Consider the following 18049-nt stretch of genomic DNA (forward strand, 5'->3'; position numbering starts at 1 on the left):
GTCTCTCAAGGTCTGCCATCACAGTATAAAGTTTTCTGTACCCTCTCACAGTTAGAAATGGTCTTTGGGTCTTGATTTACATTCCTATACATTGATCCCATTTCACTTTGTATTTTAGTTATTGTTTTATATTTAACTATTTTTAAACTTCTTGAAGAGAGAACTTTTGTTACAAATTTCTTACGGTGCATGGAATGGGCCTTTAAATACTTACTTACTGAATGAGTGAATGATGAATGAATATCGTAAAATGGCTTATGAAGGAGTGATACATATTTTTGTTTTATCTTTCGTCAGCACCCACAACACAAGATCAGACCCCAAGTTCTGCTGTTTCGGTTGCCACGCCTACAGTTAGTGTTTCAACTCCTGCTCCTACAGCCACACCTGTGCAAACTGTTCCCCAGCCGCACCCCCAGACTTTACCTCCTGCTGTTCCTCATTCAGTACCTCAGCCAGCAGCAGCAATACCTGCTTTTCCACCAGTAATGGTACCTCCGTTTCGTGTCCCCCTTCCTGGCATGCCAATTCCACTTCCAGGTAAATCAATAGATTATAATAGTCTTTCCAGCTATGTTTTCATATTGTCAGTTAGTTTGTTCTCATGTGTCTGTTGCATTTGAAATTTGCCTTGAATCTCTCCTGTTTGAAACGTTTTTGAAAGATTCATGGCTAACTGCAATATTTTCTCTTCAGTTTTGGTAAATGTCCTTTTTGTTGTTGTTTACATGTCTTAAAATTAGAGCCACATTTAAAGCTACACTTATTTTGGGTAATGGCCTCAATGAATAAAAAATGATTATCTTGTGTAAATATGTTCTAAATGCAATATTTTTAAGGGATTGAGTCCTATGAAATTGAGAGAACACAAGTCATTGATTGCTAACACAAGTTGAGTGATTTATATATTGTGCATGGTTCTAAGCACTTTATATGTAATAACTCATTTAATTTTCACAACTGTCTTGTGAGGTAGGTACACAGACAAATTACTTGCCCAGGATTACATAGCTCATAAGTGATGGTGCTTGAACTTGAGCCTGGGCACTCCATCCAAATACCATACCCTTAATAACTGTGTTATACTGGGAAGAAAATGTGAGTCACTTAACTGTAAAAAAAATTTTTTCTCTAAAACAGAAACCAGAAGTTCCCCTTGTAACAATTGTGAAGAAAAGTATAACGTGCACCATTTAAACGTTTAGATAGAGTGAATTCTTTTTCTTTCTTTTTTTGTCTTAGGGGAAATTGTTACTACTAAAGAAGGAATGAAAAGATTGTGGAGTAGAATTCTTCCTATAGGGATTAAAAAGTGATAGTGTTGGGCATCCTAATTTGAATGCATTTGCTGTTGTCAAATATTTATTCCTTAATCCATGGTCTATTCTTCTAGTATTATAGTTGAAAATACGAATACTGTAGGTCAAGTTCATTGTGCTAGCTTGCAGCAAAGATAAATAGTACCTAGGCCTCTTGTCTCCCAATTTTACATTCCTCCCACTATCTGTTGTTGCCACCCTGTTGTACTAGTTTCCGTGTAAGAATAGGCTTGTGTACAGCTGCTTCTTAGGTTTGTGCACATTTTAATTATCACTGTTGCTCTAGTTGTCTTTTTCCTTGTGATCCTTTTGAAAAGAACACTCAGACAATTGCACCTTAGTAAGAAAGTAACCACAAGTTTCAGGAATTAGTGTGGTGTTTTTGTAGAAAAACTTTGTACATGTTGTTGATGTAGTGTTAGGTAATTAAATGCCCAATGTAATGTTTAAGAAACTTAAGTTATTTAAAACTAAAGAAAACCAATACTACTAGGGACTACCCTTTTTCTAAGTTAAATTTAAGACAAGTAGCTGGATACTTTCCTCTTTAGATAAACTTTTTGTAGAAAACTAAGTGATATAGGGACAGTAGCTTGATATTCTTGATAACATCTTGCAATCTTGGTCTGCTTTAAGGTGAAGCACAGTAGTAAGACCAGATCCTGGATTCTCAGTGATCTGAAGAAGCTGGGGTTAATTCTATAGAGAGAAGATTGAGAGATAGCATAATGACATCATTGAAGTATTTGAAAGGCTATCATCTGTACAAGAACTTAGTTTGCTTTAGAGGTTTTTAATAGGACCAGTGGGTAAAAGGTACAGAATAGCAAAATTCATTTCTATAGAAAGTGGAATTTTGTCACTATAAAATTTCTTCAGTTATAGCTCCATTTTGATGTCATGGTCTTTCTTCTCCACTCTCACCCCATCAAATGTTAGAACAGATGGTGGTGACCGTTTGACCCAATGAGGTGGTACTTAGGAAGTTTGGCAGTACAAGACATTTAATAAATGGCAGCCACTGGTGACATTTTGTAGGTCAATTGGAAGAGAACTTGAGTTAGAGAACCTGTAAAATTTTGTCTAAGTACAGATTCTTTGGAGAGGGAGCTAGTGTTTTATAGAAAGTAATGTTTGTTTATATAGTAAGGTATCTTTGGCATTAATGTTCATTTTCTCATTTTCCCTTTAATTCTCTCCTTTAGGGTGCTGTAGTGATAAAGAAAAAGACTTTTCTCTTCCCCACACCTTTGGTTTTATGTTCAGTGAGATCTGTATCTCTGGTTTTCCTACTTTATATCAATTTGGCAGTAAGGTAAACAGGAGAGATTTGGGTGAAATTTATCTTGGAATCTCAGATTCTATTCGAAATAGCTATGTGTGGCTCTAATGAGAAAGACTAAGGAAGAGATAGTCAAGTAAAATGAAGGAAAGGACAGGAAGAGTTAGGTAAAATATCGGAGTAAGAATTGGATTTGGGCATGTAAAGTGGATTAGGATTATAAGATTTCTACTTCTAAGACTAAAGTCTTATTTGGAATTTTAAGAAACTTATTGTCAGTGACAGAATTATCCAAAATGCTAAATGGAATTTTCTAATTTCCTAATAGATCATAATTTGAAGACAGAGTTGTAGGAAACTCGAACAAATGCTCCCTTTAAAAAAGGGAGAAATATGTGGTTATTTTGTGAGCCTTCATGATGTGCACATAATAATTACCCACAGAGAAAACATTAAGTTTATCTTCTTAGCATGAGAAGAAACACGTATGACCTTTCAGTGTGGTCTGTATGTTGAAGATCAAATATAAGAGTTCTGTGTTGGCCCACTTGATATTTAACAATGGCAGTTATGCCTAAATATGAATAATTTGACTTTCTTCTTTTTAAATAGTGTAGTTAAAATTACTTATTGGGAATGGTTTTGGAGAACAGTCTTTGAGGATAAAGTTCATTTATTCCAGGAATTGAATTTCTATTGCTGACTTAATAGGCTCAGTGGTCCTGCAGATGGCAGCATTTATAATAATTTAAACCTAATACCTGTGACTTCCTTAACCAAATGAATTTTTCCATTACTTTCTTTTAAGGAAAATAAAACTATACATATAACTTTACTCAGCATGCCTTTATGATCCAGTGCTGTTGTTTTAGTTTCAGAATTAATAGAAAGTTTAGCTTTAATAGGCTTTATTAAAGTAGTAATAAAGAAAAACAGCACTTTTCAAAAATTGGCAGTAGTTTTGTGTGTGTGTGCATGAACATAGGTACATTATTCACAAACCCAGGGGTTTAATTTTAATTTTTGTTTCTGAATTAGGAGAAATTTCTTTTCCTGTACTTTAGTGGGGAAAATAGTATGTTTTTAATTTTCATTAGTACCAAACTAGGTTTAGGTTTTTAGTCCAAACAAATAGAAAATAAAATTTAATTCCCTATCCCTTTCCTTTCATCCTTCAGCCATTTCCTCCAAAAAATTTTTTAATTTCACTCTTAATTTTTAGTATCCTCAGTTAATCAGTCTAGTTTTCCAGCTTTTCCTTTCATTCCCTTTTTATATCACCATTGTAATGCATCATGATGAGTCTTCATTCTTCTAAGAACTGTACGTAATTTCCGTGCTTTAATACAAGTGCTATCTCTTTAGCTGGCTTAAGTGATAGAGGTTTCTGAAGCAGTCAGCCCATGTAGTCATTAATGAGATTAAAGGGGCTGTGTTTTTCTTAACATGTTAGCCTGCTTCCACCGTGTCCCAAGCACATGGCATTCATAGAGCAGGCACTAAACATGGATATTTTGTCGTTAATTGAATGCTACCCTCCTTTTCATCTTTGCCCTTCCTTTATTTACAGTATTATTTGCAGTGGAATATTTGGCTCCATCTCATACCTTATTTTCTTCCTTTCCCTTCCTTTGTCCTATCTTATTCTTTTTCTATTTCTGCATGGTTATGCTCCATGCCTCAGCTTCTGCATGTAGTTCCCACTTAGAAGCAGCACAGAGAAAGTCAGTGTCTTGTCAATGTCATGCTGCATCTGCCTTTCACTGGTTTCTAAGCAACAGCAGCATGGGTTTGATGTCCTGTGGGAAAATGTCCCACATGAGAACTTGTTATGTATATGTTAACGAAGGGGCTTTCCTTTGTTGAATTTAAACTCTTGAGACTCCTTCAAATATTATCAGAGCTGGTTTGCTAAAAAGGTAATTGATATAATTTAGAATTAGTTATCATTGGATTTGGCGCCACTTCCCACAAAATGTCAAACAAAAAGAAATTTTATTCCATTCTTGGTCTTTTTCATTGGAAATAACATTCTAAATTGTAGTGGTAAATTATTTTCCTGAATCCCAGTGGTAGCCGACATAACAATGGCAGCTTTCCAACGTATGCTTGCTTATCCATTTTACAGGTGTAGCAATGATGCAAATAGTCAGCTGCCCGTATGTAAAGACAGTCGCTACCACCAAGACCGGTAATTTTTAAAACCATCTTAGTTTGTTTTGTCTGTAAGTTGGCATGGTAGTGAATGTTGTTGTTTATCCTTTTATTTATTTATTTTTGCCCAAGTGAGTGGATTTTTTTATATTTTTCTTTTTAACGAGCAGTATAAATGCAGTTGTCATATTTGGCCAACACTTAATTTTCCCAATTGCCTGTAGTATTAGCTTCTTTGGTTCACAAAAGCAAATAAGGTCAGATCACTTTATATCTTAATTTTTGTAATAAGTGTAAACAACTTCATTCTCATATTCATAACATTTAATTTTATTTTTTGATACGTGTTTTTAAGTTAAATATAAAAAAATCATTTCCATGTGTAAAGTGATGTGATTATGCTTGCATGCTAGTGAGTATATGTGTGTGAATATTTGTGTGTATCGCATAAATTTATATTTTAAGGGGATTGAAGATAACTACCTAAAACTTAGATTCCAGTATAGGATTTGAGGTTTTGTTTTTCAATTTTGATTCACATATTCTTAATTATTTATGTAATACCAGCTTTTTTAGCTATCTTGTAAAAACATAAGTTGCGGCTTATTTTAAAAATAGAAGAAACTGTTTTCTTTTAGGAAAAGACTAAACTGACAGTTATAGGGCTCTCTGACTTAATCACTTAGTATTTAAAGTAGACTTGAGAATAAACTCAGTCATTTAATTTAAAAACTGAGAATTTTATTCATACCCTTTTAAGTACCTTAGAACTAGAAAATGATTTTGCCTCAGGAAACATACTCAGTAAATATACTTGTTGCCTTTATTTCATTAGAATTTGAAAAATTCTTTATGAAAATATATTTCTATTAATAAGTAGAGACTATACCAGGATTTTTAGAATTTATTATTTTAAGACTTCGTCATAGGTGTGACCCAAATTTCTGACTGTTCTTATTTATGGTACTTCTTGGGTTGAGTTTCTGAATTTAATTGAATTTAGACATTAGAACTAAACAAGGGAAATAGACTTAAGTAATTAAATCACATTTTATGTGATTTTCTTTTTTTATTCCAACTGGCTCATTCATTTATTAATATTTACTAGGAAGATTTAGCTCGTATTTGAAAGTTTTATTTTGAATTGCAATTTGATATTTGGGTCTAACTTTTGTTTACTTCTTCTTTTAGGTGTGTTGCCAGGAATGGCCCCTCCTATTGTACCCATGATACACCCCCAGGTCGCTATTGCAGCTTCACCTGCCACCTTAGCTGGAGCAACAGCAGTTTCTGAGTGGACTGAATATAAAACAGCAGATGGGAAGACATACTATTATAATAATAGAACATTAGAATCAACCTGGGAAAAACCCCAAGAACTAAAGGAAAAAGGTATAGTTTTAATGATTTGGTGGGACATAGTATAAACTATAACATTATAAATAGAAGACTATTCCAGCTGGAGAAATTAAATTATACATACATACAAATATATATTTTTACTCGTGTCAGGAATGGCATTATTAATCTGTTATTTAATTATCGGTATCCTTATTGAGGTTGATAGTACTGATCAGAAAGGAATGTATGTATCGTATGTGTTCCAAAGTAAAAAAATTAAGCCCTTGAAGTCTTGGTTGAAGAAGACTCATAATTTTCTATACCACAAGTCCCTGTTTCTGTTCATAAGTATCTTAGTATCTTATCCCTTTCAGCAAAATGAATGATTGCTACAAATGATACACGAATGACCTAAAAGACCTTTTCTCTCTGAAATCAGTAGTTCTTTTCTAGTGACAGTTTTCTGATTGGTATAGCAAGGTATGTGAAGTTGAGCATTATGTTAGATTCAAATGAATGATGATATTACAAGGAAGAACATTGTATCTTTGTGGTTGGTAACTCTAGTTACGGAATATCCTAACTCTTCAGTCCCTGAAAGTTCTTGGAAAATTACATCAAAACCATTGAGTGACATTATCTTAACTTTTTACGTAGAAAAATTAGAGGATAAGATTAAAGAGCCAATTAAAGAACCTTCTGAAGAACCTCTGCCAATGGAGACGGAGGAGGAGGATCCTAAAGAAGAGCCAATAAAGGAGATAAAGGAGGTAACCTGGGAGCCAGCATTGATTATGGGGTACAGGTTACTTGTAACTGAAAATCCATTTGATAACAGTTTCAGATAATTGTTACAGATTTCATCTCTGAAAGGGTTCTTTGAAGTTTTAATTCAGTTTTTCCTTTGAAAGTTTTCATTAAATTACTTCTTATACTAAATCAAAAGAAAACACCTTATACCAGAGCTTGGACCTGATCTCCAGTCTCTTACTTACAGACTGGTACATGTTAAAATTACAACTACAACTTCTTCATATTTGGGGAATGTTCATTATATTTTTTGTCTGTCCTCTCCTAGCATGGAAGAATTGGTATGCATCACTAAAAACTTTGATTTTTGGAAGCTTCCTTTATCCAGTGAGGGAATAATGGTAGTCATGTTTATAGTAAGGAAATTAGCAGAAAAAATGAAATGACCTTAAATGAAAATGACCTTAAATTTTGTATACTGTATTCCCCATTTCTGCTCCTAAGCAGGTGGTTAGTGAGTCTGTAAGATAGAACCGTCTACTATTGTGGAATTCAGTTCTGTCTAGGAGGCAAGAATTTAGAGCTTTCTTAGAAATTTCTACTCAGTCTCCCTTTCCTATACTAGCAACAGACCTTATGTTGTTTGCACTTTGAACCATTGCAGTGATACTGTGTGGTATAATTTTACAGTATTAATTAAATGGGAGTAATATTTCTCATAGGAGCCCAAAGAAGAGGAGATGACCGAAGAAGAAAAGGCTGCCCAGAAGGCAAAGCCAGTAGCTACTACCCCTATTCCTGGTACTCCATGGTATGTGGTTGGCTTATTGACTTGTTTATTACACTTGAAAGCAAAAGTACTTTAAAAAAGTATATGTCAAGTGTATGTTTTTATTTACCGAATATTTTGGTTCTTGTTTGTTGTCTTTTGAGTAGCCAACCTAAAACTCAGTTGCTGCAGTGTCTTTCTTCCTCCCTTCATGGTGCTCTCCAGTAGTGTTTCTTGTTCATAATTTATTCTTTTGTTTGGTTCTCCCTCTCCCCGTCAGTGCTTTCTCTCCTGTTCCTGCTCCAAATCACTTAACCATATACAGTTCACACATTGTAATGAGTTGATTTGTAATCTGTAGATTCCCTTCCAACTTGTATCTCTTACTTTTTCTTCCTTATTATAGAGAAGGTAAACGTGTTTGTTCTGTAGAGTCCACAGTCTGCATGAATCTTCATGGTGCTGTTTACTAGAGTCCTCCATTCCTGAATTTCCTACAAACTAGCAAGCAGGTACAGAAATGTGATTAGCTTCAGGCTTGATCTTTTTGGCAAGACTAGTTCATGGTGATGATGTCCCTTTTTATGTGCTTGTGGTTAGCAGCCACTGCTGATTATTATTGCCTAGAGCAGTGGTTTTCAACCAATAATAATTTTACCACTTCTTCCCTTCCCCCCCATCAGTGGATGTTTGGTAATGTCTAGAGACATTTTTGGTTGTCATAACTTGGAAGGTGTTAACAGCATCTAACATCTAGAGGGTAAAGACCAGGGATGCTTCTAAACCTACCATGAACAGGACAGCCCCTATAAGAATTAATTATTTGGTCCAAAATGTCAATAGTGCTGAACTTGCAAAACTTGGCCTAGATCCATTAAATCATTAAAGGTTGAAAGTGGCAGTAATGTATTTCTATCCTTCCTTTTCCATTTATTAACTGGAATACTTAGAGATGCTTCCCCTTAGCAACATTAGTTATTTAGAGGTACAAATTGTATAGGAAAGAAAGGATATACTGGTTTTCAGAATAATGAGTTTGTTTGAGTAATACAGATTCATAGATTTAAATGTATTTTCTTAGCCATTGCAGTTATTTATCCCGATTGATGTTCAGTTTCGGCTTTGGCTGGGTGAAGCTTCTTAAGGTTGACTCCTGAGGGTGTTTTTGTTACAACCCTATCTTTGATACCTTCCTTTTTTTCTGCTCTTACATGATGTCTCTGGCTTACCTCATGAATTCCCTGTCTCAGACCTAGATTCAGCCATTTCTCCAAGGATCCCAAAGTTTCCTTTTGTGGGAAGTTGCATTAATAGGCTTCCACGTGGGATTTAGAGATAGTTGTTACTAGTGAATTACTCATTTTTTTACCTCTTTGGTAGATACAAATGGAAGATACATATATTTAAATATACATCCTGAATTCATGCCATTACTTGCAATTCAGGTCTACAAGATTTTTACTGAATCTCATTGTCTCTGTTAGTTCAATATCTCCTTTCCTGCTGAAAATCCTGTTTTTGAGTGATAGCAACATAATTACTCATTTACTTTTCTCACAAACAAGTCACAGAACAGTACCAACAGTAACAATAACAGTGTGATTACTGAAGACAGTTTAGCTCTTTTCCCGGTTATTTTTGTTTTGGGTGTATCACTCTGGGGATGTTGTAGTCAAATTATGTTTTAAAGGCATTTGGAATATTTGTTTTCTGTGTAGTTATATCACCAACTTGATACACAAGCTTGTGGTTAGCAGCCACTGCTGATTATTATTGCCTAGAGCAGTGGTTTTCTAGGCAATAATATGCAGAATTTTAAAATATAATTATGCAGAATATTCACCTGGTTCCAAAACCAAAGTTATGAAAACACTGTCTATTCAAAGAATATATTCCTGGGTTGTGGTTTCTCTGAGTATTGTACATGACAAGCCAGGAACCTGCCCCAAACCCCACCGGTCTGAGCTTCGTGGGTCTCATCAGCTTTCAGACTTGGGCCCTCAGATTAGCGAAATATTCTTTTGGGATTTCATTATTGCTTCTCTTCATCTGTTTCTTTTTCTTTTTCTGGAACATTTGTCATTTATATGTCAAGTCGCTTGTATTTATTATCCTCTAAGTCTCTTTTTCTCTTACTTATGTCTTTTGCTTTTGGGCTTTGCTTTGTTTTCTCATTGATCTGACATAATATAGAAAAGAATAATGAATGCACAGAAGAATACAATATGAAGGACTTATATGAAGTAAAAAGTTGTAGAATTCCACCTTCACCAAGCCTCTTCGTTAATAAAAGTTTGGTACATATGCCTTCTGGACCTTTTGCAATATTGTGTTTTATGTACATGGAGGTGTGTGTGCAGCATACATGCACATTGTAGTGTCCTTAAAAATATGTGTATTCTCGGTGATTTTTACTAAATAGGTCTCAGAAAATTTTCAGTTTTAGTACATATAAATCTACTTGTGAGGGCATCATTTTCTGTTGTATGAAAATGCGTAATTTTCCTGCAATGGGTGATTACGTTATTTCCCATTTTTTTGTGTGTGGTGGTGGGGTTTGCCCTTGGCATTACAAAAATTGCTGTTTAGGACACCTTATACATGTTTTCTTTTTGAATTTATTCAAGTACTTCTGTTTGATGTGCTGAATCAAGTGATACAGCTATTTAAAATTTTGGTGACCATAGCTTAAATGGACCTTGGTAAGGGTTTTTTCGGGGGGAGAAGGGGCTGTACCAGTTAATATTTCCAACAACAGCCAGAGTACCAGTTCTTCTGCACTCACCAGTGTAGGGTTATTCCTTTTAAATCTTTGGTAACCTGATAAGAAAAGGATTCTTAGGTTTCCAGAATGCTGGTATAATTGAACCTATTTCATGTTTATTGGCTGTGGATTGCCTGTCTTCAGGTTTTGCTCCTCTCTTTATGGACTTGTCTTTTTCTTAATGATATCTGAGAGCCTTTTTCATGTATTACAATTTCTATCTTTCTGATATCTCATCATACATAAGTTTTATACTTTGATCAGGTCAAATTTATTGATCTTTTTATTTATAGTTTCTAGGTTCTGTGTCTTAGGAAGCATTCCCATTTCTCCCCCCCACCCCCCAAAAAAAAGCAACTGTATTTTTAGTGCTTTTACAGCCCATCAGAGTACAGGTATCCCCTGCTTTTTAGAAGTTCATCTTCTGCTACTTTTACGGAAGACCTACATTAGTACTTGTTTTTTTGCTAACTGAAAGAAATCCAAAGAGGATTTTCGCTTTTATGAAAAAAGGTGAAAATACCGTTGAGCGTTTGTTTTGCAGCAAGCCTTTATAGGCAGCGCATACCCCCAGCAGCTAGGGTGGTCCCGCCAAGCCCTGTCCGGAAACTACTCTCAGCGTCTAAGCGTCAAGCCGCCCACAGCTTTGAACTTGTGTCTGTGAGCATCTGTGCAGTATCTCGATTGGTTTTGTGCATCAGTTAGCAAGATGTGTCCTAAGGTATCAGAAAAGCCTACGAGAGCTCAGTAAGAAAAGCCTACAGTAAGCTTAGTGGAAAACTGGACGTAATAAGCGTTTCGTTCATGGTGAACAAAATACATTGTCCATATCTTGAATTTTGGGTCTGGGAATGCTCAAGAATTTTCCATATAAATTAATGGTAATTGCTTCTTTGCTTTAGTATTTCCACTTACAAAAGGTTTCATAGGGAACACTCTACTTTCGGATAACAGAGGAAATTTGTACATGAAAGATAACCACTTGTCCAAATTATTTTGCAAGTTCTATCAATGAAGGAATTTATTAGTGTAACTTTAATCCTTAATTTATTATTTTATGTTTCTTATAAAATAGGTAAATGTAACTGTAAACAAATTGTTCAGCTAAGGCAGGGGTATGCCACTTCATTTGGATAATTAAATTTTTATTGGTCTGTCTCTTGATATCTTCTGATGTCGCTCTTCAAATTACTTTCTTTAGAGATAAGTTAAGAAGCTGAATGTAAAACACAAAGTTTCATGTTTCTCTTACCTATATTGGGAGTTTTTTCTAGAGGTCACAGACCAATTGTAACTTTTCGTATTGCTTACTAAGATTGCATCACATAGATTTAGCTTGAATTTATTTTTATAGTCCCATACAAAGTGAGGGCCGCCTGTATTTGCCATGCTTTGTTTATCTGTAGTCTATGTTGGGTTTTTATGAAAAATTTATCTCTAACTTCTAGTCACTTTTATATTTACTGAAAGTGGCACAGGGCCTACCCTCCCTTTTCTCCCTCCCTCCCTTTCTTTCTTTTCTTCTTTCCTTCCTCTCTCCCTCCCTCCCCTCTCTGTCTGTCTTTTTCTTTCTGCTGTGTTTCTATGGTTATTTTTGTTTTTATAGCTTTTTACTCCCAATTATTATGAAAAAATTGAAACATACAGAAACATTGAAAGAATGTTTCTAGAACAGTTAACACCATCTATAGACCACCTAGATTCTACAGTTAATATTTCATTATATTTGCTTTGTCACTTATCTGTCCCTCAATGCATCTGCTAATCAGTCTTTTTTTGATACGTTAAAATTTGCAGATATCACTACATTTCACCCATAAATAATTTATTATGCATATCATCAACATGGCAATTTTGTGACAAAATAATTCTTTTTGTTCATAGCTTTTCTGTTAATTCTGAAATGTCCTGACAGCTTCACACTCCACATTTATCCCTAATACCACTGGCACTGTATTAGCAACTTAGGTATTTTGAAGCCAACATGAGTTAGAACAACATTTCTATTGTAAAGTATTTGCTGCTGTTAGTATAGATCAGTGTTTTAGAAGCTGCCATAGAAAAATTTAGACTTAGTTTTTTTCCCCAATAAACATCTAACAAGATGGATTAAGTGTCTCATGATGGTTCTAATGGAACTTCTTGAAGAGAATTCTGCACTGAATATTTGGATGAAAATGTATAACATTCGCCCCACCCCCAAACCCCTACGGTACTTTAAAAATTAAGTGTAAAGAGAGGTCAAAACTAGAAGCATTTTGTGTTCTCTAGCATCAGTAAGCCTTAGGTTTTGGTTGGATTTCATGACCAAAACAAAAGAGATATCTAGTCTATTTCCCTAAAAGATTTTAGTTTGGTGATGTATTATACATTTTCTCTTATTTTTACTTGTGTTACTGGGGTATAGTTCAAGTAAAATAAGCTGCACATACTTAACATACTTAAATTTCATTACCACCATCAAGACAAACATTACCAGTACCCCCAAAAGTTTTCTTGTGTCCCTTTGTAGTCCATACCTCCTTCTATCTCCATCCCTAAGTATCTCTCTGCTTTCTATTATTATAGATTACTTTGCATTTTCCAGAATTTTATATCAATAATCATATAGTATATACTTTTTTCTGTCTAGTTTCTTTTTAAAAAATGTTTAACAGCTTTATTGGGATAATTCACATACCATGCAATTCACTTGTTAAAGAGTACAACCTAATGATTTTTAATATATTCAGAGTTGTGTTGCCATCACCATAATCATCTTGAGAATGTTTTCATTACCCCTCCAGAGAAATCCCATGCTCATTAACAGTCACTGCGCATTTCTTGTCAACTCCCTCAGTCCTAGGCACTAATCTCCTTTCTGTCTAGATTTGCGTATTCTGGATATTTCATATAAATGAAATCATATAATATGTGCCTTTTGTGATTGACTTGGGTAATTTCTTTCACTTAGCAATAATGATTTTTGACATTTATCCATGTTACTGAATATATCGATAGTTTGTTCCTTTTCATTGCTGAGTAGCAGGCCTTTGTTTGTCTATGCCACAGTTTATCCTTTCACCTGCTGATGCACATTTGGGTTGTTTCCAATATTCAGCCATTCCACGCCTACATATTAGCCTCTTTGTAATAGCCAAAAATTGGATATAGCCCAAGTTAATTACAACTGATATGGCTATGAACATTCTTGTGGAGACGTATGTTTTTATTTGTCTTAGGTAAATAACTAAGAGTGTAATCCCTGGATTATTTGGTATATATGCTTAACTTCCTAAGAAACTGCCCAGTTGCTTTCCAAATCATCCTTTCATTTTGAAATTTCCATCAGCAGCGTATGCGAGTTCTAGTTGTACCATCCTGTTTGGGGTTCACTGAGCTTCTTTAATATTTATATCTTTTACCAAATTTGGAGAAGTTTTTGGCCAGTATGTCTTCAGATTTTTTTCTGCCTAATAGCCTCTTCTGGGATCCCAGTGCTATGTATATTAGACATTTTGATACGGTCCCTCAGGTTCCTGAGACTATTCATCCCCTGGCTCTCTGCGCCCTCCCTGTGTTCAGAAGGGATCATTATTGATCTGTCTTCTAATTCACTCATTGTTTCTTCTTTTGTCACCATTCTGCTCTTGAGCCAATCCAGAGAAATTTAATTTCAGTTGTATTTTTCATTTGTAAAATTTCCTTCTTTAATTTTTTTTTTTTTTTTTTTTTTTTTTTTTACAATTTCTGTTTTTGTGCTGAGAACCCCTGTCTTTTCATTCATTTCAAGTTTGTTTTTCTTCATTTCATGAAGCCTAGGTATAAATGCTGCTTTTAAGTCTTTGATTATTTCAACAATAGAGTCTTTGTCTGATAATTTCACAGTCTAGGTCACCTTGGGTTTAGCAGCTGTTGATTAACTTGATTATCTGGCCATAAAGGCCTGGTTTCTGTTGGAGTTTAGTTACCTAAGGGCCACCCTCAGGGCTGAGATTTGAGGGAGGAGAAATGGGAAATTTATACCTGTGCAGTTGCTTCTCTAAATTTTGACTCTCCTCCATACTGCAGTCTTTTTTTTTTCTTTTTTTTAAACTTTATGGAGTCTTCCCATAATTGTTTTTTTCTATTTTGTCTGAGTTTCTGGTTGTGATTAATAGGAACAGTGAGCTGTAGTGGACTACAGTGCCACAGCTCTGTTGGTACTTCTGTTTCTTATACCAGATATAATCAGATATAAAGGCTTCATAGAAGTTTGCATTTGAGTATGTAATTCTGATTTGATAAGAGATATTAAGAATTGTGTCATAGGTAAGGTACTATGGTCTGTTCTTTTAGCTTTAGATTGCTTAGTTGCATTATTACTTGTTGCCATTAACCGCATCCTTTGTGATAGGTTAAATGTAGCATTCTCAATTTGAGTGTGCCTGACCAAGTCCCTGTGCATTCTAAACTCTGATCACAGTTGCTTTACTTTTCCTGGTTTTCTCAATATGTTAAACTGTGGTTTTCACCTTAGGCAGTCAACTTTGTTCTGCTCTAAAAACCTTGTTTGGTTCTCTATAAATAACTGTTATTAAATGTAAACATATCCTTTCCCATGACCACCACCTCCCCTTATAACAGGATGACAGTAAACGACCTAGCTATAAAATGTGTTTCATAACATAAGGTAATGCTATTTGAATCCATTCTTAGGTGTGTTGTTTGGACTGGTGATGAACGGGTCTTCTTTTATAATCCTACCACCCGTCTTTCTATGTGGGACCGGCCTGATGATCTGATTGGAAGGGCAGATGTTGACAAAATTATTCAAGAGCCCCCTCATAAGAAAGGAATGGAAGAAATGAAGAAACTAAGTAAGTTTTAAATTAGGAATTCATTTTCTAATGTTAACATTCTTTTAATATTTTGACAGAAAATGTGAGGCCATTTAGAAAAACTCTATTTTCAAGGAATATAAGAAATTTGAGAAATGGAAAATAGACTGCTGTGTTAGTTTGAGTTCAGTATTAGTGATATAAAAAATAGAGAGAGTTTGGATAAAAACATTTAAAAAACATATTTTTTTTTTACTTGTTGAAACTTTCAGTTAGTACGAGATATGTTGGTATTGCTGATGTTTGCTTCATACTTACTAATAATACTAAAGTGCTCCTCAGTGAGTCTTGTGTCCCCTTTTGTGATGAGTTATATATTTTCTGAAATAAAACTGTAGAGTATATTAAAAATACTTTGTTTACTAAAATTTTGTAAGATACGAAAGCTTATTTATATTAGTCTTTTAAAATAGATGAAATTTAGGGAAGGTAAGCCTTATTCCTGAGACTAGAGACATTTAAATGTTATTAAGAGATGATCTTTAATCTACCTCATGTTCAGACAGCATTCTGATATATATAATAAAGACAAATATTTGTACATAATTTTTATTGACTTTTTTATTGGTAATTTGCCCTTGTACTGACATGATGTGTTTGTATAGAGTCTCCCCATGTAATGTAGAAGCATGGTAAATGAATCATTTTGTTGTACATACTTCAAATGAAACAAACCCTAATATATGTCACTTAAAATAATAGAGAAATCTTCGTGGATTGTGGATATGTGGTACTAACATTTTCTGCTTACAAGTGATTTCTAAATCAGTCAGACGTTGCCTACTTGGTGCTGAAGATATGGGCACTAGCTTACCCCCACCAGCAATATGTTTTATAGCTGTGATACTGATAAGACTTTCTACCATAGTGTTGCGTCATGCCAAGAAAGTATATGATTTGCTTTTGTGTGTTTTTATGAGTCTATTTTCAAATATTCATCCATTTATTTTTTAAATACATGCATCGAAGAATCATTTCAAAAGAATTGAATATTTACTGTAAGGGGGGAGTAGTAGAGGGGGTATAGAATCACTATGCTTTAATGTTTTATAAAGTAGTGCGTGTTATAGGATGGATATTTTATGTAAACAGGAATGTTTTAAAATAAAAGAGTGTATAATATACACATATGACTATTCATAATAATATTTGAAATGTTTTTGCCAGGGCACCCTACCCCGACAATGCTATCCATCCAAAAGTGGCAGTTCTCTATGAGTGCAAGTAAGTGAACTAACTGTAAATTGCAGCTTCTTTGTAATAACTGTTAAGGCAAGTGTTCTAGGACTGCTTAGCAGGATTCATGCCTAGATGTTTCAGTTGTTGCTTGCTTATTTTTATTCTGACAGAGGTTAATTAAATTTTATGTTGTAGTTAAAGAAGAGCAAGAATTAATGGAAGAACTTAATGAAGATGAACCTGTTAAAGCCAAAAAACGGAAGTAAGTAATAACTTACAATTTATGTAATTCAGGTAGATTTTAGCTTTTAAAGGTTGATTAGATCACAGTCAGTTCTTGATTGGGACAGGTAATGTGTATGTTGTTAGGAGACAGAAGTGATGATTGTTCTCTTAGGCCTGATATTAAAAAGTTTTGCTTTAGAATGTAGAAATGGTGTCCCTTCTGTTTCTAGATTTGCAAAAGATTTGGGTATTCAAATATGTATTATGAAGCCAAGTGACATTTTAGGGGTTAATTGATAAATTATTTTCAAACATCGATTAGGTCTTGAATTTTATAAAAAATAATTTTTCTCCCTAATGTAGACCCCAACAGACAGCATTCCAGAAATCTCATGAGTGCAGACAGACTGCTCGTTCTTTGTACATACTTATCACTTCCTTAAACCTTGAGTCTGGTCATTTTACCCTCTGGAGAGGGAACCCATGAGCTTAGAAAGTGTACTGAGAAAAAGAGACTGTTTTTAAGTGGAAGGAATAGCTTGGCCAGTGCTCTAGAATTGGGTAAAATATGAATGTTACTAATTATGGGGGTGGAAGGGTGGGATAGTGGGTGTTTGGGGTGGGGGGCAATGGGACCATTATTTAGCAGCAAAAAGGAAAGTCTGAAGACGTTAGGGACTGTTTGATCATAGTCCTTATCTGAAAAGGACAGATTGAATGCAGCCAAATTATGGCAAAGAAATCAGTAAGATAACCCCTATCAATGGTGGTTCTTTCTAAAAAATTTCTTTATTGGCAACGATGTTAAAGAAATTAAGATATTAAAGAGAGTCAGCAGCCACAGTAACACTACTATTTTCTTTTTTGTAGTTGACATTTTAGTTCTTGACCAAATGTATAAGTATTTTTATTAGTTGTAATCAACTGATTTTGTGTGCTTTTTAAAAAAAATCTAGAATAAGACGTTTGTTTTCTTAATTATTATAAATGACTGTATTCATTCTGTTTATGTACCATAATTTTGGCTGTTCCTGCAATGTTAAACTTTTAGGTTGTTTTTAATTGTTTGTTCTTATAGACAACTCTGTAAGGTTTTTAACTGCTTTTATCAGGAGAATGTCAAAGAAGTCCTTTATGTGGATTGCCCGAGCTTCTCTATTTAGGTACAAAGCTAAAAGCCTATTTTTCCTGGCTTAGTTTTTCTTTATTTCTTTTATTGAGATAGATAGTGATAGTTTGTATTGTGACATTTTCATTTAGTATAATTCTATAAAGATTATTTGTTTTCATTAGTTATATTTCTTGGATGTCTTTTAACTCTTATTTAAATAGTTCTTAAATAAATTATAAGAGGGTATATATTGTTGGGCAAATTGCTTTTACCTGTTTGTTTTGTGCATATCTTAG

The 18049-nt window shown here is 34.4% G+C and overlaps 1 protein-coding gene across 10 annotated transcripts in view; it reads left to right on the forward strand.

Annotated features, from left to right (window-relative positions):
• TCERG1 (transcription elongation regulator 1) overlaps window positions 1-18049 on the forward strand; it is a 55669-nt gene that overhangs the window by 14287 nt on the left and 23333 nt on the right. For 3 of the 10 annotated variants that reach the window (XR_016021358.1, XM_088798691.1, XM_019739090.3), the window contains exons 5-13: window positions 298-540; window positions 4730-4792; window positions 5947-6147; window positions 6754-6866; window positions 7569-7657; window positions 15057-15217; window positions 16406-16462; window positions 16613-16679; window positions 17755-17805. Coding sequence is in view for 8 of the 10 variants with exons in the window: in XM_088798691.1 (XP_088654817.1) it covers window positions 298-540; window positions 4730-4792; window positions 5947-6147; window positions 6754-6866; window positions 7569-7657; window positions 15057-15217; window positions 16406-16462; window positions 16613-16679; window positions 17755-17805 (1045 nt within the window). In the remaining 2 variants the exon portion in view is untranslated. The remainder of the gene's footprint in view (window positions 1-297; window positions 541-4729; window positions 4793-5946; window positions 6148-6753; window positions 6867-7568; window positions 7658-15056; window positions 15218-16405; window positions 16463-16612; window positions 16680-17754; window positions 17806-18049) is intronic. The other 7 variants (XR_012489816.2, XM_074313725.2, XM_019739092.3 and 4 more) reach the window with 3 other exon arrangements.

The sequence above is a fragment of the Rhinolophus sinicus genome, chromosome 5 (assembly GCF_057876585.1).
Source record: "Rhinolophus sinicus isolate RSI-liver-muscle chromosome 5, RSI-T2T, whole genome shotgun sequence".
Taxonomy (NCBI): domain Eukaryota; kingdom Metazoa; phylum Chordata; class Mammalia; order Chiroptera; family Rhinolophidae; genus Rhinolophus; species Rhinolophus sinicus.